Source organism: Achroia grisella, unplaced genomic scaffold (genome assembly GCF_030625045.1).
Source record: "Achroia grisella isolate CSIRO2021 unplaced genomic scaffold, CSIRO_AGI_Agris_v1 utg1419, whole genome shotgun sequence".
In the NCBI taxonomy this organism is placed as follows: domain Eukaryota; kingdom Metazoa; phylum Arthropoda; class Insecta; order Lepidoptera; family Pyralidae; genus Achroia; species Achroia grisella.
In genome coordinates, this window is record NW_026712630.1 from 1,185,258 (window position 1) to 1,208,514 (window position 23,257).

Sequence of the window (23,257 nt, forward strand, 5' to 3'; positions counted from 1 at the left end):
TGCATGCCAAATTTCAGCCCGATCCGTCCAGTGGTTTGGGCTGTGCGTTGATAGATCACTATGTCAGTCACCTTTGAGTTATATATATATATATTTTATATAATATTAATATTATTCCTCTTCCTACCTCGTCATAATATTGAATTTTACATTAATCTCGCTCCTTCGGTTATTAACCGCAAATAAATGATTTTTTAATTTGAATTTATAATATAATTGTCCAGGACAATTCACACAGCACCATCTAGACCCGAGTTAAGCTAACTAAAGCTTGTGTTATGGGTATTGATAACTGATACAAATACATAGATTTATTTTTTGTAAATTCATACATAGTATACATGGAAGGGAGCGGAAGGGTATTGTTAGTAATATGGACTGATGACCCCATTACTAGCAATGTACCATGTCAGATCGACCTCCACGCGGTTCCCCCTGGAAACCATCGTGATAAATTCTTGGTGAATTTGTCAAGATGTATTAACTGACCTGACCTCATGCTCATCTTATCATCCTCTACTGTTGCCCCGCCTGCGTACACTGTTAGCGCAGGCGGGTGCACCATTTCATTATCATATATAAAAAAACATCTCTCATCGCGGTGGTACTTGAACTATAAGTGAACGTAAGTAAAGTTTTCCGAAATATAAGTGATTCGATGTTCTTATTTTTTATGAACAATTTCTATGAATTATCTGTGGTAATAGTATCGTAGTTTTGTAGCGGCAATATAAACGTTTATTTAGTTTATGATCTGCCCTGGAATGAACTGCCATTGTGTGCGCATCGCAGCCGTCTCGGCGCGTCTACTGAGTCGCGCGATTGTCTATGCTTTATCGAGCAGAACTAATAACTCGTGCCCTAAATATCTGTTAGATATTTATAAATATAGAAACTGAAGGAAAATTTACAGGATCAGTTCTGACGATTCCTCATATTCGTCACGCACACTCCTATTTCTCACGTCGGCATATTGCTCCTCGGTGGTGGCACACCGCCTTATTTCCGATGGTCGCGGATTCATTTCGTCGCATACAATTATTTGTATTCATGTATGTTTATTTGTTTGTCGATAATACAAGTCCTAAATGGCGCTTCGTGAATGATTCCGGGTTATTGTTATTATAGCTGTGCATGTACGATCGGTTAGAAAGTTCAAAGACTGTGCCAGTGATAGCACTTACAAAAAATTACAAGAATTACAAAAAAATGCTTCCCTCGACTCATGAATGTGTTAAAAAATATATATGGTACTTAAATAAAAGAATAATCCAAAAAGATTTCAGCTATCTGTCTGTTTGTTCTTGTAGTTTCTGAAATAGCTGGACCATTTTTGACAGACTATCAATTAGGACAGGGTAGGCGAACCAGTGGCACGCGTGCCATTGACGGCACGCCACACAATATTTTGGGCACGTCGTCGATCATAAAACTGTTTGAAGAAGCTGGCTCATGCTATTTTAACAATATTTCCACCTACCTATGCCTGCGAGTCATTATTTTCAGAGATGAATAACATTAAAAACTCAGTTAGAAACCGTTTGACATGATGAATCCAGTTCAGCATGCATTTTTCTAAAAGTAACATCGTACAAGCCTGACATAAATTATTTGTCATCTAACCTGCAGCAACAGAAGTCACACTAATTTTACAGTAATTTAATTTATGCGTGTAAAACAATCCAAAATGTACTTCTTTTGTTTACTTTATTTCATAGAGAGTTTTGATAGTATTTATTAATATTATTTTCCAAATAATCAGAAAGTCAATAATTATTTGATGGCACGACAATGACCCCATTAAACATTTTTTTGGAAAAAATGGCACGTTGATACATAAAGGTGGGCCTACCCTGAATTAAGAGTAACTTACGTCACTTTTCATCATTGCCTTGCCTTTATCCCATTATTTGGGATCGGTGAAAGAAAAGAAATAAAGAAACAAAATTGTTTAATTTTACAGTACCAAATAGGTCTCCGCTCAGCATATGTCGTGACGGGGTGCCATGACGCTGGTTATTTGCGGATACCTTCATATATAATAAATATAATAAAATAATAATAATAATACATATACATACATAAATCTAGGCGGTGCAGTATGTCCTCTTCTGCCACTGATCCCTATTAGCCGTCATATTACTCTCTTAGGCTTACTCTCCTTTTGTACATATCATCTTTCACACAATCTATAATAAAATGTTGATTCTATAATAAACTGCCAGAATCTACATACGCTAAATCTAACAGAGAGGCAATTCATATTATATATATATATATATTCAAATGTTATGTAAAAAAGCCTATTATAGGATAGATGAATTTATAGATGATAGCAATATATAGCAAGAATAAGTTTATTTGCGGACAACGTTATAATTTATTTTTCACACTGCTTTCTTGATATATGATAGCGTAGCGGCTTTTGTATTGATTGCCGCATGCATCCTCATGTAAAGTGCGAATACTGTAACTACCATATAGTAATTTTAAGTAGCTGTGACGTGGTCGAGTGGAATGAGTAGTCATGCTCACTAAAATGTCCATCACCAACATGTGGCGGCGTGGTGGGCCGGGTCATTGGGCTCCCTAAAATATGGTCGAGCGCAGTGATGGCTGGTTCATCCGTCATATCGTGAACGAGTTCCGCTTGTAGGGACTGGTCTGCTCTTATCACTACGACTGATTTAATCTTTTTGCATATTTATATTTGATCCAATAAAAATTGTGCTTGTTGGTAGTTTGTATTCACACGTTTCGGCTTATAAATGTAAACTTACAAGGATTATTTAAAAGAGCAACACATAAGTTCCTTGTTCTTCTTGTGATGACAGCTTTCCAAATGAGCGGTAGATAAAAAAAATGCTATGACTATTCAAAAGTGCTTAAATTAAGTTTATTTGAATAAATGATTTTCTATTTCTATTTCAATCCATCCATCTTTTTCGGTCGTCCTCTCCCTAAAGTGCTCATGCTACTATTGTCTATTTGAATAAAAAAAACGTTTATTACAACGCGGACGAAGTCATAATAACAGCTAGTAAATAACAAGATGACTTATTACAGATGATAACTAGTTGGTTATAAAGCAATGATGAATGATTGCAGGCGCGGCGAGTGCGGCGCGCCACTACTGGGTGCGAAACTAGTGTGCGCACGTGGCCTCACCGAGAAACAACGCGCCATGTGCCACACCGCCCCCGCCGCAGTCGCCGCACTCGGCACTGGCCTCAGGTACTACCACACATTACTACTAAAACAGACAGACAGAACAACATGCGGTAAGGGTGTATAAAATTCAGATTCTGGAGATCAGGAGCAGCGACCACACTTTTACACACGACACCGTCCTCGCCGGCGAAGACGATGACCTCAAACACACTATATCGCAATCAACCGGGCAGGCGCTCCACACCGATGCCCCCGGTCGCCCCTCCGATCAATCCCCCTCCAATTCAAACGAATCGAAATTACTACGACCTGAGCTGAGGTTCGGATCCCTAACGGTGCCTCAGACTAAAATCGTATCCGTCAGGCGGGGTTGGCCTTCAGCCGCTCCATAAGTCCTTCCTTTGGTTTGAGTGCCATCTGCACTCGCCCCCTATCGTCCGGTGAAGCTGTAAAGGCCAGCTGCGGCCAACAGCATTAGAGTAGTCCGAAAAAAAAACTAAGACACGACAAGACAGAACATGCAGGTAAGGGTGTATAAAAACGAAGCTCTGGGGTTGTGTACTAATTGAATGAAAATACAGCTGTAAGGGATTTGAACTGTATTCAAAATGCTGTTGGTTGCAACTGGCCTTTACAGCTTCACCGGACGACAGGAGGCGAGTGCAGATGACACTCCAAACCAAAGGAAGGACTTATGGAGCGGCTGTACGCCAAGCCCTACGTGACGGATCCGATTGTAGTCTAAGGGCACCGCTAGGGGTTCGATGGGCTGAAAGACGTAGATCGATATATCGGAAGAGTGATCGGTATCTAATTATTCGCAATTTTGTTCTTCATCCTGATACTAATTCGTGAGTTCTCCATAGAGTAGAACTATTTAGTAGGACTCTTATTTATTAATGCATTATCTTTAAAAACGTTCCTGAGATCTGGCATCATATGTGTAAGTCCTTTGACATGTTGCAGCATGGCTTACGAGGAGTGCCGCGCGCAGCTCAGCGGCCAGCGGTGGAACTGCTCAGGAGTTGGAGACGACACCTACTTCGGGCACGTCATGCCTCTCGGTAACTTGAGATTTATTAAAATTATCTACTGCGAACTTATAAACTATCTCCCTTCAATATCTCTAGTAATGTAGATCTATTACAGAATCTTATGATATGTCAAATCTAACATCAGGTAGTGCTTTGAAGCTAAGAAGAACTGACAAGAAACTCAGCTCTTATTCTTCTCAAATGAGTTTGGAGGTGATTACAAAAATATAGATTCATTTTTAGAAATGTCTTTTTGTTTTACCCCTCCGAGGTAAAAAGTGGCAAGAAACTTAGCTCTTATTCTTATCAAATGAGTTTGTAAGTCATCATCTGCTTCTTCCTTATCCCATTTATTTGGGGTCGGCGTAATATGTTTTTCTCTTATCTCTGTTTAGTCAAATGATCATCTTTCACACAGTCCATCCATCTCTTTTTCGGTGACCCTTATAACCATCCACAATATAACACCGTCCTTAGATTAATATTTAGAATTGTCTTTTTTGTTCTTCTCTGACATCCTCCTCTGATGGGTTTGTAAGTGATTACAAATATACAGATTAATATTTAGAATTGTCTTTTTTGTTCTACCCTTCAGTTCAGAGTACTTACGAGCTGTGAATTGGCAAAAAACTCAGGTCTGATCCTAACATTTTTTTATGCTCAGTAAAATCTCATGGTAATAAAAACACATCAAATCAAAATATCTCTATTCATGTAGGTTTATTACAGACTACCATCAGTTCGGAATGATTACGAGCTGAAAAGAACTGACAAGAAACTCAGCTCGTATTCTTCTTTTATTACAAAAATATAGATTCATTTTTAGAATATACTTTTTTATTTTACCGCTCATTTGAAATGCAAATTCGACGTAGAAGAATGAGCAAGAAACTTACCAGTTGGCGTGTAGGTGGCGGTGGTAGAGGTACCAACAGGCCGGTGGTGGCGGACGGCGGACGGTGCACGGTGTGTCGTGACCGTCACACCCACATTGAGTCGCGTGATTTATACGCGACAGCTAATTGACCCGCCGTCGGCTCTACTACACTAATGACATTTACATCTCACGATACGATACGTGTACGACACGACACTAAAGTAGTTGATAGACTCGCTGTTCAAAGTATAGACTTTCAAAAAAGTTTTTTATTAATTTAGTTAACCTAAGAGCAATTGCTTATCATGCAATATCTATGAATATATTGACGACCTCGGTGGTCTAGCGGTTTAGCACACCGCTTTACATCCGATGGTCGCAGGTTCGATTCCTCGCACGGCACAGACATTTGTATTGATCATATTTATCTACTGTTTGTATAGGTCTGGATGTTTTCTATGTATAATATGTAGATATTTACAAAAAAAAAACTATGTATTTGTACCCATAACACAAGCTTTAGCTAGCTTAACTTGGGTCTAGATGATGCTGTGTGAATTGTCCTGAGATTATTATATTATACTTTACATTTTTTCCATACAAATCGCAATTTCATTTGCTTTTCATAGATTTAATATCTATTATAAATAATAATAATATCTCAGGACAATTCACACAGTGCCATCTAGTATCAAACTAAGAGACAGAGCTTGTGTTATAGATACTAAACAACAAATATAAATACATTTTTTTATGAAAATACCCAGATCGATACAAACAATCATATTCATGAATACAATTGTTTTGTACCCTCCGAGACTTCGAACCCGCGACCGCACTAGATCACCGAGGCCAATATGTATTTTTTTTTCTGTTTATTCAACAATTATAAATACAAAGCATACATGAGAGAAAAACATGTATAAATAAATGTTATAAAAAACATATCATATAACAATTTCGTTGTCGTAGACGATCGTATAATATAAAGACACTCACTAGAGCGTTCCGGCTGGGAAGCATGTTTGTTTGTACGTCAAGTGTCGCGCAATTAAACATTTTTATTTGCTTTACAATCCTGTTAATTGTGTGACATGTTCGAGTGGTGTCCGAACGTGTTCCACTGTTTGTTTGTTTGTTTGTTTGTCGTGTCGCTGCGACATGCTCGTGTGAATCGTAAATTAATTTGACAGATCTGTCTGTGGTGAGCGCGTATTTGTTCAATAGAAATTATTGTATTGTTTGATGATATTGTACGAGGCAATTATCGTTTGATTTTTTATATTTGTCTGTTGATAAATTAATTTTTATTGTTTATTCGACTCGACCCATTGGCTCTGCGGCGAGATATTGCATCTCTGTGCATTTCCGCATATATCACGGGGAGTGTTCTGAGGAATTGTTCGGATTAATACCAGCTGCTGAGTTTCACCACCGTACCACCCGCCAGAAACTAAAATACCATCCTGATCATCTGCATGAATGGCGATCCTCCACAGTGCGGTTTTCTAGAAACTTTCCACATTTCTCTCTTCTCTCTCTTATTCCTTTTAAAAGGCCGACAACGTACTTGTAATTCTCCTCGTGTTGTTGGTATATATAAGTAAAATAAAATAAAAAGATAAATATATATACATATATAAACTTCTGTAAACATTTACGCATACAAGTGATAATAATCGTAACCTCATACTGTATGTCTTGTTGGTCGCTCCAATATAAATATATATAACTCAAATGTGACTGACATAGTGATCTATCAACGCACAGCCCAAACCACTGGACGGATCGGACTGAAATTTGGCATGCAGGTAGATGTTATGACGTAGGCATCCGCTAAGAAAGGATTTTGATAAATTCTTTGTCCTGAGACTTTGCATGCATAAAGCTATTATGACGTAGGCATGCCTTAAGAAAGGATTTTGATAAATTCCACCCTAAGAGGATAAATTAACGCGAGCGAAGCCGCGGGCAAAAGCTAGTTAATAAATAAAAATAAAAAATAAATGACATATTAAAGTACGGATACATATTATTACGCATTACTATGTCAACACGTATCACTTGTCTAAACCTAGTACACTCAAGTAGTGAGATAAGCACTAAGTACTGGGGGATCTTGCAGCGTGCATCAATTGGAAATCGTATTTGTGTACTCAGTAACTGGTTTTAAACGATGTTATGTTAAAAAGCTCACTTCAAATGGTATTGAAGGCTTTAATAATAATAAAATCTCAGGAAAATCATGTACCGCCGTCTAGTCACAAGCTAAGCAGACATTGTGTTTATGGGTACTAGACAACTGATATAAATACGTAGATACATTTTTATTTATTGTAAATACATACATAGAAAACAAATAGTCATAATCACGAATATGAATGTTTGTACCGTGCGAGGAATCGAACCCGCAACTATCGGAAGTAAAGTGTGCTAAACCGCTAGACCACCGAGCCCATAAGCTTTGTAAACTGTATTAACCAGTTTTTGATGAAAAATATTAATATAAAAACTTTGACGTTCATAAGGGGCTAAAATGTCCTACATGAATTATTTTTAAGTTGATTTGATTTTGTTGAAGATATTTAATGTAAATAGATATATACATACAGAAGCAAATATAATTTATTAATATAAACAAGTATTTTTTTTAATATACTGTAACATTGGGAAATACCTTCTGTTAGAGTTGTAATCTCATATTGTAATCTCATAATCTCAGGACAATTCACACAGCGCCATCTAGACCCAAGTTAAGCTAGGTAAAAGCTTGTGTTATGGGTACTAGACAACTGATACAAATACATATATATTTTTTTTTCGTAAATACATACATATGATACATAGAAAACACCCAGACCGACACAAATAATTATACTCATGAATACAAATGTTTGTGCCGTGCGAGGAATCGAACCCGCGACCATCGGACGTAAAGCGGTGTGCTAGACCACTAGACCACCGAAGTCGTCACATCAATATTATAGAAAAATCCGATATCTTAAAAAGATATTAGAAGGTAGTTTGTGTTTAGTACTAATGAAGTACCCAATGTAAAGATTATTACAAATATCGTAAATAGCGCCATCTAGTGTTTATAGACCGACCTACGACACTGACTTCGGTCTATAAATACGGAGGTCGGTAGTTGAATAATTCTCCTTCGTTGAATAAGCCGCGGCATTCAGTTGACGGGCGCAGGGCGTGCCGGTTGTGTTTTAGATATTAAAGTGAATTGTATTAAAAATAGATTTGTGAAGTAAGTAGTGAAGGTGAGTGTTAATGCATTCTAAAAGGGCCTTTTAAACCTACACCCGTGTCACAAGTCACGGGCGCTACTTGGGGTTTCTCTTCCGGTAGCCGGCTTCAAAGCTATCATCATTAATTAGTGCTTCTTACACTTCTATCAAGAAGAATTAAAGTTAAGAAGGTTTAAAATTAAGAAACACGATGTATTATTTAACGCGGGAAAGTCTAAGTATTTATATATATTTGGTGTCCAGCCTTTCGCGAGTGACTGTGCGTATATCATTAACTGTTTCATGTTCAATTAATACTTAATTTTATATTCCACAAATATTAGTTTCCATGTGCAATAAAATCCCAAAAAAAATAAAGACAACGTACCTGTAAACAGGGGTGGATCTACCTAAGGGCTTTTTGGGCTGCAGCTCAACACCCCGAGGATACAAAGGGTCCCCAGTCCCCACTGCAACGATATTTTGGAACATAAAAACATATCTAAAATGTAAAAAACCTATCATAACGTTGGCAATCCTGAATTCAACCCATACAAGTGCGCGTCTCTCGAAAAGAACGGGAAATTTCTGGTCGCCTATTGTTGGTCGGTGTAGTTTTTAGTTGAGTAATATAATTAAATAGGCCCATAAGTAGATTTAGCCCAGGGCCCTACAAATTCAACCGCCCCTGCCTGTAAAGGCAGCTATTGGGTAAGGAACTTGGCTTGGCTGTTTTTAATAAAGTGTATCACTCTTGGACAGCGACGCGGGAGGCTGCGTTCACGTACGCAATTACGGCGGCGGGCGCCACGCATGCTCTGAGTGCGGCCTGCGCGCGAGGTGACTTGCCCTCCTGCGGCTGCACGCACAACAGGTATATACTCTAATTTATTTATTTAATTAATACCACGGCTATTTACAAACACAATCATTACATAGTATAAAACATATCTATGCTTAAATCTTTAAAACTACGCAACGTAATTTGATGCGGTTTTTTAATACATACAGTGATTCAAAGTTTAAAAGAGCAACACACAAGTTTCTTGCTTATTCTTCTTGTGATGAGACAGCTTTCCGAATAAGCGGTAGATTTAAAAAAATGTTGACTATTCAAAAGTGCTTAAATAAGTTTATTTGAATAAATGATTTTCTATTCTATTCTATTCAAGAGGAAGTTTTATATGTATAATACATGTACACACGGGCCAGTAGCAAGTAATAAATATAATTAAATTGAAACAAGGTAGAAAAAAATATCACAGTACTACGATGAGAGATGTATATTTGACCTAAGGTCTTATCTATCTATCTATCTAAGATATTAATATCAAATATCAATAATAACAACACGCGCTGAAACCTATCATTACATAGTATAAAACAAAGTCGCTGTCGCTGTCTGTCTGTCCCTATGTATGCTTAAATGTTTAAAACTACGCAACGGATTTTGAAGCGGTTTTTTTTTAATAGTGATTCACGAGGAAGGTTTATATATATATAATACATGTACACCCGTCCGAAGCCGGAGCGAGTAGCTAGTATATTATAATAATAAACTCATTATTGTGCACAGAAATGTAACTAGTAAAACTTTGAGTAGAAATGTAGTAACAAAAGTCGGTCTTATCGCTCGCTGTAAGCAATTTCTTACAGATGTCTATCAAAGTAGACTAAATTCATTAAATAGAAAATTTGGAAATATGGAAAATAATAAGAGTTAAACTTACTAATATTATATAGTTTGTGAGTGTGGATGGACATAGATGGATGGATATTTGTTATTCTTTCACGCAAAAACTACTAAATGAAAATTAAAAATAATATAGCTTGTACATCATTTTATAGCAATTGCGTAAGGTTTTACAATAAAATACCAGAGTCTGTTATAAATCTGCAGGAAAAAATATTTAAATGTCAAATAAAACAGTTCCTTTGCAAAAAAGCTTACTATAAAATTGAAGAATTCGTTAACGATAATAATGTTTTTATAGAAAAACTTTAAATCTATAGCACTGACAATATTACATATCTGATTACACTAATAATGAGTGCGTAGCGATTTCTATGTTGATTATCGCATGCCTCTTACTTGTTATATTGTAATTATTTATATATAAAAAACACCTATTCAAAAGAGCAACACACAAGTTTCTTGCTGATTCTTCTTGTGATGAATCTGCGTTCCGAATGAGTGGTAGAATCAAAATATGACTATTCAAAAGTGCTTGTAATGAGTTTATTTGAATAAAGATTATTTCTATTTCTATCAGAATAACTCATGGGCTATAACTCGGATATTTCACGCAGGTGAAACCGCAGCCACAGCTAAATAATCTCAATTGAAATGTATTCACCTGATTTCATCTATGTCACGCCAGCAGACTATCTTCGCAGCGGCGGCGCAGCAGCAGCCCCACCACGTCGGAGCAGTTCCAGTGGGGCGGCTGCGGGGAGCTGGCCTTCGGGGGGAGGTTCGCGAGACGGTTCCTCGACGCCAGGGAACTGGAGGCCGACGCCAGAAGCGCCATGAACTTGCACAACAACCGCGTCGGCAGGAAGGTGAGCGAGGTACATACGTTTGATACCGACGGACATTATCATCGTGATTTATTATAAAGTTACATATCCTAATGTATATCCTAGTTTATTTATTAAGGTTTTTTTTATTGGGTCGTTTGGGCTATAGTCAGGTGCATGGACCTGTAGCACTGCGACCTACATAGATCTATTGTGCTTGTTTCTAGAAAACCGCATTGTTGGGGACCGCCAATCATCAAGATGATCAGGATGGTATTTTAGTTTCTGGCGGGAACTTTATTCCCACACTATATTGTTATGGTATGCTGAATGAATGATATAATAAAAAATATATTTAAAGGTTTCTTCTGCTTCGTTAACTTGCTAGTACTTATATATATATAAATAAAACTTTATTTTGCGTAAAAGGACACACACAAATAGAGAAAATAATCTTCGAATCTCTCTTTTAACCACATAAAGAGACTTCTCATCCTAACTTCTCCTCCTCGCCAGTGGATCTATTATATATATATTGTAAAGATGAAGAGTTTGTTTGTTTGTTTGAACGCGCTAACCTCAAAAACTACTGGTTCGAATTGAAAAATTCTATTCGTGTTGGATAATCCATTTGTCGTGGAAGGCTTAAGCTATATAACATTACGCTACGACCAATAGGAGCGGAGCTGTAATGAAAAATATTGAAAAAGGCGGGGAATGAAATGCAGACGAAGTTGCGTGGGTCTGCTAGTCAGTTATAAAAAACAACAAGCCAGGCAGTTTTTATCACACAGAAATACAGAAATAATCTTTATTCAAATAAACTCAATACAAGCACTTTTGAATAGTCATATTTTTATTCTACCACTCAATCGGAACGCAGACTCATCACAAGAAGAATGTGCGAGAAACTTGTGTTTTTCTTTTGGACAGATGTTTTTTTTTAATAAATAATTACACAATAAGAGGTAAGGAGCATGCGATAGAAACCGCTACGTACATAAAAAAACAACTACAGAAAAATGCTATTCAGAACCGGGCTCAAGATGTTTTAAAACTGTCCCACGGATGGACTAATTGCCACAAATTGGTAGCTGTGGAAACGTTACTGAGATGGAAATAAACCGCAGTATTAGTGATATTATGTGTCATTGAGAGGTCCCGGGAGGCGCGCATAGCAATCAGAGTTACTAATGTTTCTCTATATTCTCAGCTCCAATTACGGTATTGTGCAAAATGATCGGTTCTACCTAGGGTTGCCAACCATCTACAAATATCTCAACTCAAACTCAAAGGTGACTGACTGACATAGTGATCTATCAACGCACAGCCCAAACCACTGGTCGGATAGAGTTGAAATTTGGCATGCAGGTAGATGTTATGACGTAGGCATCCGCTAAAAAAGAAGAAGAAAGAAAGGATTTTGATTAATTCTACCCACAAAGGGATAAAATAGGGGATAAAAGTTTGTATGAAACTTTGTCAATTTTAAACCGAACGGGCTGTGACTTTGCTTGCATAAAGCTACTATGAAGTAGGCATCTTCTAAGAAAGGATTTTGATAAATTCCATCTCTAAGGGGATAAAATTGGGAATGAAAGTAGGGACAAACTCTCAAATTTGCGGGTATTGACTTGAGAGAACATTGCTTCTCTCATGGACAGTTACGTTGCTTGCTCACGAGCAAATTCACCCAATAGCTTGATAGTTTGAGCGCCTAATGACAGATTAGTTAAGAATATTGTGTACAAATGTTATATGTCAGTTGTGAGTTGTGATATTTGTCACAGATCTAGTGTTAGAAGCGCACAAAAATACGTTTTTAATGCAAAAAAAACATGTAATTTGAAAAATACTTTATTTTTTCCTATCCAAGCCAGTATATACGTATTTTTGTCAAAAAAAGTTGCCAACCCTAATTGTATCCCACAGAAGCTACAATTAGGGTGCTGCGAGCTGCCTCGGGTGGAGCCAGTCGAACAATTTTGCTCGACCGTTTCAAATCGCACGATTCAAAGGCACGATGTCTTGGTGTACACGTAATATTCTCTTTTTTTCTCGGACTACTCTAATGCTGGCCGCAGCTGGCCTTTACAGCTTCACCGAACGATAGGGGCGAGTGCAGATGGCACTCCAAACCCGCGGAAGGACTTTAGAGCGGCTAAAGGCCAACTCCCGCCTGACGGATACGACTTTAGCCTGAGGGCACCTCTAGGGTTTCGAACCTCGGCTCGGGCCGTCGTAACATCGGTCCCCGTTTGAATTGGACGGCGGATCAATCGGACGTACATCCGCGCGAGGCCGGGGCGAGTAGCTAGTAATATTATAACTGGGAATGCATGTCTGTCTGTTTAATGTAAGGAGCGACTATATCATGGGGCAGTACGTACACTATAATTTATCTGAAAAGTAATAATATAGATACCTACTTATTTCAAAAGACGGTCTAAGTTGCTGATAACGGCTAGTCTACATACAAATAAAATTGGAGTGTCTGTTTGTAATATTGAAACAACCGTTTTTTAATACAGGCATATAAATATAAATACATATAAGGTACATACACCAAAATAAATATTTTTTACAATTTTTGTCTGTCTGTCTGTTTGTTCCGGCTAATCTCTGAAATGGCTGGACCGATTTTGACGGGACTTTTTTTGACAGGTAGCTGATGAAATAAGGAGTAACTTAATCTACTTTTATTTTAGAAAAACAGTTTTGTCTTAGAAAAATAAAGTTAAATTCTACGCGGACAATCCCGCGGGAACAGCTAGTATTAAATATAAAAGTTAATAAAATATACTGCACCATATTAACTTACTCTTGTTGCTTAACTAACTGAAAAGAAATTAAAATTCCACACACAGTAAGTAACTTTTATGCAGTGATAAAACGTTAATTATTACGTTATTAACGCGTCAAGTGAAAATAATTAACTTTTAAAATTAAAAACTATTAATTAATTTTAAAGAATACACGCAATAAATGTACCTGGTTCATAAGTAGTTGATTATATTGTAGTAACAAAACAAATGTTGGAACCCAACTGTGTGGGGCGCCGCCGCCGCGCCGCCGCCGCGCCGCCGCGGCCGTGATATGGCCACTCGTAATTTGTACAAGCAAATTCTTATTGAAGGGATGTGAGACCGAGCGGCGGGAACGGGCACCGATGTCTTTTTAACTTTTAGATAGATACATAGATAAATTCTTTATTCACAACTAGCTTTTGGCCGCGGCTTCGCTCGCGTTAATTTGTCCCCTTAGGGGTGGAATTTATCAAAATCCTTTCTTAGGGTATGCCTACGTCATAGTAGATTTATACATCGGTTTAAAATTGACAAAGTTCCATATAAACTTACATCCCTTTTTTATGCCCTTGGGGATAGAATTAATCAAAATCCTTTCTTAGCGGAAGCCTACGTCATAACATCTACCTGCATGCCAAATTTCAGCCCGATCCATCCAGTGGTTTGGGCTATGCGTTGATGGATCACTATGTCAGTCACCTTTGAGTTATATATATATATATAGATTACAGACACATAACATATATGAGATACAGAAAAAAACACGAATTAATAAAAGAAATGTAGCAGACTTTATGTGCCGCAAAAGTGAAAAGGTAGCCAACTCAGTATAATGCTACAGATAACTCTGCAGCGCTGATATTCTGTTGGCTCCTTACTTATACTATACTTATTACTAAAAAATCACATAAATATTAAACTTCGAGCTCTTTATCAAAATATATAAAGTATGAATAAACTGTAAATAATGTAATGAATTATGTTATTAAACTACTTATACTACATAAATACTATAACAAGGATTACACATATATTGATATGGTGAAGGCTCCGCGACACTGATGATGACAAAGATGATGGAAGACAATGCTTGCGGACTGAGTTGAGTAATAAAGGTCTGCAGATACGGGACCTCCTAAGGAATTAAAGTAATTTGTTCAGTTAGATGTTTTTTAGTTGGTTTTTAAAATTATCTTTAGTTTTAAAGAGAAAAGATTTCATATTCTGGTTGAATTTTTGTAATTATGATGATCTCGGTGGTCTAGCGGTTTAGCACACCGCTTTATGTCCGATGGTCGCGGGTTCGATTCCTCGCACCGCACAAAAATTTGTATTCTTGAGTATGATTGTTTGTATCAATCTGGGTATTTTCTATGTATAATATGTATGTATTTACAAAAAAAAATATATCTATGCAGTTGTATCAGTTATCTAGTACCCGTAACACAAGCTTTATCCAGCTTAACTTGGGAGTAGATGGCGCTGTGTGAATTGTCCTGAGATTATTATTATTATTAACAACTCCTAAACTAAACTCCTACAAGTCCTCGTCCTAACTCCTAAAAATACTTAAGTCATTTTGTATCATATATAGTTTGTCCACAATGTTGCATTATCGGCGAGTTTTACCGTATCTACACATATTGACATATTGGTTGGTCTATTAGGAGTGTAGCTATAGATGTGTACGTATCTGCCGGCCGGCCACAAGCCAGCCTTAGCACAATTAACACATATAAATAAAATTGGAGTGTCTGTTTGTAATATTGCAATAACCGTTTTTTACTACATGCATATGAATATAAATACAGTACATACACCAAAATAACATTATTTACCATTTTCGTCTGTCTGTCTGTTTGTTCCGGCTAATATCTGAAATGGCCGGACCGATTTTGACGGGACTTTTATTGGCAGGAAGCTGATGTAATAAGTAATAACTTAGGCTACCTTTATTTTAGAAAAATAAAGTAATGTTGCAATGCAAAAACTAATTAACTTTTTTGTTAAATTCCACGCGAACGAAGCCACGGGAACAGCTAGTAAAATATAAATAGCATAGCCTCCAGCGCAACACGACCGTCGTAACTACATCTCAACAAGTACATTAAGGTATAGATACAAAATATGCAAATTGATTCGCGAACAACTATTTTAGCTGCATAATAATCGCGTAAGTATTGAAAAAAAAGAAGTACAAAATGTCACGAGGCGCTCGTAAAGCGTAATATTAATGTTTGTATACACAGACCAGTACAGACACACAGACCACTAGCGACTCGGCGCGGCTTCGCACCGGAATATATAACAAATATGAATAAATATAACATAACTAGCTGTGGCCACCGTTACACCCGCGTGGACGACGATTTTTATAACACAGGAGACAAACGAGCATGCGGCTCACCTGATGGTAAGTGATTACCGCCGCCCATGAGCACCCGCAACACCAGTGGAATTGCAAGTACGTTGTCGGCCTTTTAAAAAGGAATAAGCTCTTGAAGGTTTCAATATCGTATCGGAAATACTATTGCTGTAAGGTGATTCTACAATGTGGTTGTGCGTGTCAAAAACCGCATTGTGGAGGACCGCCATCTGGGGCAGGGAAAAGTGGCGAAGAAAACAAGGAAAGCTTACTCCACTACCATGTGTGACACAGATGTTATGGGTATGAAATATCGGATACGGATAGGTTTCGGATATAGGAATGATTATTGTACCGGATACGGATACGGATATGAAATTATTTCGGATTATCCGTTAGGTTCGGATAATTTCGGTTACGGATATTAATTTTTTAAGGAATTAAAAGTAAAATGCAAATAGCTAACAAAATAGTTACATAACGTGTCTCAATTAGGCTCCGCCCCTATCCGATATTGTCCGAAACTTTTATTTCGGATTCGGTTACGGCTACGGAGCTCCGTAACATCCCTGGTGTGATACATAACTAGGAAGAGAGAGGGTATAATGACAAAGAAATAGAAATAATCTGTATTCAAATAAACTTAATATAAGCACTTTAGAATAGTATTTTTTTTCTACCGCTCATTCAAAAAACAACACCCATCACAAGAAGAACGAGCAAGAAACTACTGTAACGCTGTTAACTGCAGCTGGCCTTTACAGCTTCACCGAACAATAACGGCAAATGCAGATTCCAAACCAAAGGGCTTGTGAAATGGCTGAAGGCTAACTCCTGTCTCATAAGAATAGACTTGTGTCGGTACAACGAGGGCGTGAACGGAACGAATCAGAAATGAAAGCTCCGACAAAGATATCTGGTATTCAAATGTCAAGGAACAGTGAGTGGTCTGCATCTCTCATCTCACTAAGTGACTGTTATTACACACAGATCGTGTACTACATTATCCTCAATAATGCAATGATGACTCTCGCAAACAATATCAAATTGCAAAAGCCTGTAAATGGCTCCTCAGTTTCGATTGTGTTTATAGTTATGTTTTTTTTTTATTTCTTTTTAAATTTAGGAACTTTAGTACCATCTAAGTACATGCCAACCCCATTGTACCCTAAAACTAATCGCTCCATTACTTCACCTGTGAACAAATTGCCTTAGCCGCACCATATGCAGGATCATAGTTATGTTACTATTTAAATATTATGTTATCTGTGCTATTTATAAATTACATTACACTGAAATTCCTTACCACTAATTAAATTTCATTCTAGACTAGCTGAACCTGCGACTTCGTACGCGTGGAATTTAACTTTATTTTCTAAAATAAAAGTTGCCTAAGTTACTCCTTATTACATCAGCTGCCTGCCAAAAAAAGTCGCGTCAAAATCGGTCCTGCCATTTCAGAGATAAGCCGGAACAAACAGACAGACAGACAAAAATTGTATAAAATGTTATTTAGCACGATAATATTAGCTTTAATTGATCATTTTACCATTATCTTGTATTTTCAAAAGACAAAGAAAAGGTATTATTAGTACTATTAGAAATACAATAATGTATGTTATATTATTGTAATTTAATTTTTCTAACTTCTAATTAGGTAAATCTAATTAAATTATTGTCTTCAGTAGACATTTTGTACGAAAGGATCGCACTTTTATCTCTTCGCGCCATCTATCATAAAATAGCTAGATCATGTTATGCAGCTACTCAATACTAGATGGCGTTACTAATACATTACTTAAGCAGAAGATTGTTTCAAAATGATGGAATAATAGTGTGACAATAGAAAATTATAATGTGATAGCGAATTAAATTGACAATCGTCAGTTTATTTACCTCATAATATTTATTTCGAAGTGAAGAATGATCTCCAGAACACCACTGAGATCTATCTAATCTGAATGAATTCATATTATTTATTTTAGTTCCACTACTATTAACGTTTACCAAGAATAATAATTGACCACCAATTTTTGGTAAATTCGCCACGATGGCCAAACTGACTCGGCCTCATGCTCATCCTATCATCCTCCACTCCACTGGTTCCATAGTATACCGTTAGGACACGCGGGACACCAATCAATTAAGTATCATCCATTATAAAAAAATTATAGGTACTCTTTTTTTTTTTATATTTCATGGCTCGTTGGTCTATACCATCGGAAGTAAAGCGTTGTGCTAAACCACTATTGGTTTAGCACAACGCTTTACTTCCGATGGACGCGGGACTCATTTGTATTCATGAGTATGATTGTTTGTATTTGTCTGGGTGTTTTCTATGTATAATATGTATATATTTACGAAAAAAAATCTATGTATTTGTAGCAGTCATCTATTACCCATAACACAAGCTTTAGCTAGCTTAACTCGGGTCTAGATGGCGCTGTGTGAATTGTCCTGAGGTTATTATTTGTTTTTTTTTGGTGATGTGTACGCAGACGGTGAAGGACTTGGTGCGGCGCGAGTGCAAGTGTCACGGCGTGTCGGGGTCGTGTGCGGTGCGCACGTGCTGGCGCGCGCTGCCTCAGTTCAGGGCGGTGGCGGCCGCGCTCCGGGACAAGTACCGCCGCGCGCGCCTCCACCGCGCCGCGCCCCCCGACTCCCCCGCCGCCCCCGCACGCGCCCCGCACCCCGCACTCCGCCGGTCAGTACACCACACACCACAAGTACCGCCGCGCGCACCCCCACCTCGCTGATCAACCCTCCAACCCACCCATGACCATCCTAACGCCGAGGTTATGCGTGCTTAAACGCAGAAGTGCACGTGAGCGACATCATCTTGACATCCTTCAAATTATTTAATCTCTGTTCCTTGACCCTTGAACACTTTCTTCCCTTTCTGGGGCAGTGGACACCAGAACAACAGTAATTGTGACTTCGGTGCCGGGCAGCACTCCTTCAGCGGCATCCTCTCTTCTAGAACGCATGCCATCAGTCCTCCCGTACTCATTCCGCCTCCGGTGCCACTGATAGTGATAGTAACAGTTCCCAATGCTTGACTTGCAGATACCGTCAGAACGGCGTGGGCCGTCCGCCGCGCAAGACTGAGCTGGTGTTCCTGGCGGCGTCGCCGTCGTACTGCGAGCCCGACGCGGCCGCCGGCTCGCTCGGTACACACGGACGACACTGCAACCGGACCTCCACCGGTACTTATTTTTAAGCCGAGAATTCCTTTTTTAATAAATATAAGCCTTCCTCTTGAATCACTGTCTATTAAAAAACCGCTTCAAAATCCGTTGTGTAATTTTAAAGATTTAAGCATATATAGGGACAGACAGCGACAGCGACTTTGTTTTATACTATGTAATGATACATCGTTCTAACCTACCCTCAGTCATAATTAGACTTACACCTACATTTTTTTATTAAAGTAACTTCAGAAATTAGCTAAGGCACTCTGGCCACTTTCCGTGTGGTCAATTGACTACTATGTTATATTTTCTGTTGCTACCTCTAACGTATACCTATAACTATAATGGCAAGAAAACTGACGTCACACTGAGGCAACTATAACCTATACACATGAACAGAAACACGTCACGTGACTACCCTCTGATAGATATCCGATCCAATCCAAACGGAGATCTAAATTACGACAGCAGGTGCCCTAAATTGAAGTCGTATCAGTCAGGCACGAGCTTGTCTTCATCCGCTCCATAAGAGAGCAAAACGCAATTTTCTTACTCGTCTTTCTAATTATAAGACAGCTTTCCAAATGTATGTCTATGTAGGGTAGACTTAAAAAATAAGTATATATATAAACATTATTCCATACAGGGTGCGCTTATTTACTTGTCTAGTAACATAAACATTGTAATATTCGTAGATGAGGACGGTTGCGAGAAGCTGTGCTGCGGGCGCGGCTACAGCACGGTGCGCGTGGTGAAGCAGGTGCAGTGCCGCTGCAAGTTCCACTGGTGCTGCAACGTCACCTGCGACACCTGCCTCTCGCGCACACAGACTCACGTCTGCGAGTGACGTCACCTGCCTCGCGCGTACACAGACCCACGTCTGCGAGTGACGTCACTTGCCTCGCGCACACACAGATCCACGTCTGCGAGTGACATCACTCGGGCTCGACCCACGTTCGCTCCAACTCATGTCACGTTAAGCAAAATAATTTGAAGTTCCCAGTTATCCTTTAGGAAAACAGTTTAAATACAATTGCAGGGATACATTTCTAGTGAATTTGTCACGATGTGGTAACTGACCTGACTTTATGCTCATTTTATCATCCTCACTGGTGCCGCGCTGGCGTATACCGTTAGCGCAGGTGAGTACGGCATTCCATTATCACCCATTGACAAACATACTGCATTATATAAAGACACTAGTATCAAGATTAATAACTGTAACAGACATAGCTGTTTTTGACGATCACAAAAAAATATATAAAACAAACTGTCTTCTGTGCATAATGCACATTTTTTATATTATTATTGTATTTTTACGTATATTTTAAATACAATCTTTTAATGCGTCTTTACCATGGTTCTTCGTTGGCGAAATGACCAATATTTTAACAACTAGGTTTCTTAAGGACTGTACATAATTTTATATGCAGCGAAACTTGGTAAAGACGTATATTTTGAAAGTGACAATAATAAAGGAAGATGGGAAAGATGGAAATGTACATTAGTATGTACATTATTTTCAGTACACACAATTACAAAAAAATACAGAAAATATAAAAAATGTAGATTATGTTCATCTTTAATGTATGTTTCTACATTTTGATATTTCACAAAAATGAATATTCTCGCTGAGTACTAAAATAGTACGAAATTAGTAGGACGGCTATAAAAAACAAGACTTGAGTTGAGTACTAACTGTGCAAATTATAATTTTCAACCAGTGACCACCTGACAATGTTTGTATGCGATTCATGTTTATCAATATTTACACGCGGACTACAACAGACTAGTTTAATGACATCATTGCTTGAGGTGTTAGAGGAATTATCGAACAAATATCAAGAGATTTATGGGCTAATGAGACTACTATGATTATACATGTCAGAGGCGTAGCTTCCACTACGGCTATCTGCCCTATAAATTACATGGGCCCACATGCCACGGAGGCCCCACCGTACGTAGCAAAAATTGCCTTCCCAATTTTTTCAAATGATAAAAGTAAAAAAAAAGTTATTTCTTTATTTTCCCGCGTAAAGCATGCGTTCAAAGGTTGGCAACACTCTATATCTGTTATCCCGGGCTGAGGGATTTCCCCGTTGACTTAATAAATCAGTTTTCCAAAAAAAAAGGCAAGAGTGTATATTTAATTTGAATTGTTCGTTAAAATTTTGGAAAAAGTGACAAATAGATAATTATGATGAATAAATATTTCTTTTCATTTTATGCAATTTTTTTTGTGAGAAATCCCTAAGAGCCCCGAAATAAATTTTGTACGGGGCCCGGCCAAGGCACGCTACGCTTCTGATTGATGTCTATTGGCTGTTGTTATACGTACACTAGCTGGAGGAAAGGGGGTTGTTAGTAATGTGGAATAATAACCCCTATTGCTAGCGATATACCAAGTTAAATTGACCTCCACGCGGGTCCCCCTGGAGACCATCATGGTAAATTACCATTTGCCAAGATGGGTTAACTGATCTGACTTTATACTCATGTTGTCATCCTCCACTGGTGCCCCGCCAGCGTAAACTGTAAGCGCAGGCGGGTGCACCATTACATTATCATTCAAAACAAATAAATAACAACGTATACTAGTTTAGGCTCTCGCTTTACTCGTCTGGGCGTTACATAATGCATTTAATTTACGATGACGGCTTTAATACTGTAACTTATGTTATGTTAATTGTAAGTACATAATAAGTTTAGGCTTAATATTTGATATAAGTGTGCAAACATTTATACATGTACATTCCTTACTTTTAATCCTAACTTATTCACTGTAACACTAAAATCGTGCGCTTCTCAAATAAAATGTTGTTTTATACGTATCTACCTGTTGTTTTTATTTAAAACACTAGCTGTGCCCGCGGTTTCACCCCCAAAAATTTTACCTGTTTGTTATTCTGATGCTTAAGTTATATTACTGTAAAATTTCATCAAAATCCGTTCAATAGTTTTTGTGTGAAAGAGTAACAAACATCCATACTCACAAAGTTTCGCGTTTACAATATTACTAAGATGTACTTATGTGTAGGAATGAACATATGTCAAATCAGATTTATTGAGCAAACCCTATCATTCACAAAACGGTTGCCGTGCATGGTAATAGTAGCCATGCACAGGATTTTCATTTAACGTTTGATATACACACCTAGATAAGTACATACATGTACAATTTTAAAAATAAAATCAGTTTCATTTGTTACTAAACTGGACGGTAGTAAAAACAATATTAATATAAAAAAATTACGTTCATAAGGGGCTAAAATCTCTACATAAGTGTGTTTTTTTTAATATATAGTTCTTTCTAAACTGGCAATAACAACAATTGCCTATAGACATGAACAGCGTCATATCATAATATAAGATATAGTGGAAACTCGTCGTATCCCTCAAAAGTATTCAATCCTAAGGACTAATATGCCATACCCTGCCATACCCTGCCATACCCTGCCATACCCTGCCATACCCTGCCATACCCTGCCATACCCATGCCATACCCCATTGGTAGGTAAGAGATACAGTAAGCTGTACTGTACTAAAATTTAAAAATTATTTAAGGAAAATTATATTAGATAGAGACAGCCCTTGGATAGCGGCGACAAATCTCGACAAAAATGTGAATTTTTGTGTATTCGTATGGATATTATTTTTGTTAAATTTTTATTTCATTATGTTGTGTTATGGTTATCTAGCAAGTGTGATGAGGTACGCCCGCGTAGGTACAAACTGAAAACCAGCGCTAAACGCCCATCAGTCCAGCAATAGCCGAGTTTGTACCTATTGCCAATCTTATTAAATATCTATAAATGTGTACTATATAACTATACTCATATTGGCAATAAATGGATTTATTATTGTTATTATTATTATTACTGTAAGAAAATGCTTACTTCTTCATAAAAGTGCCTCTTCAACTGGATCGTCTAATTAAAAGTTTATACTGGATGTGATTCGTTAAAAGTTCTGTTTGATTTCTTGTCCCCTTGCTATACAATAAAGTACCAATACTTTATGTAGGTACTTTCCCAAACATTTGACTTGAGAATC

At 37.8% G+C, this 23,257-nt stretch overlaps 1 protein-coding gene across 1 annotated transcript in view; it reads left to right on the plus strand.

Annotated features, from left to right (window-relative positions):
* LOC131855423 (protein Wnt-7b-like) overlaps window positions 1-20,709 on the plus strand; it is a 65,857-nt gene extending 45,148 nt beyond the window's left edge. Inside the window, exons 2-8 of the mRNA XM_059206698.1 lie at window positions 3,109-3,234; window positions 4,138-4,235; window positions 9,084-9,195; window positions 10,706-10,883; window positions 18,512-18,717; window positions 19,080-19,219; window positions 19,900-20,709. Of these exons, the coding sequence (XP_059062681.1) occupies window positions 3,185-3,234; window positions 4,138-4,235; window positions 9,084-9,195; window positions 10,706-10,883; window positions 18,512-18,717; window positions 19,080-19,219; window positions 19,900-20,051 (936 nt within the window). The 5' untranslated portion in view covers window positions 3,109-3,184 and the 3' untranslated portion in view covers window positions 20,052-20,709. The remainder of the gene's footprint in view (window positions 1-3,108; window positions 3,235-4,137; window positions 4,236-9,083; window positions 9,196-10,705; window positions 10,884-18,511; window positions 18,718-19,079; window positions 19,220-19,899) is intronic.
* Window positions 20,710-23,257: the final 2,548 nt, after the last annotated feature.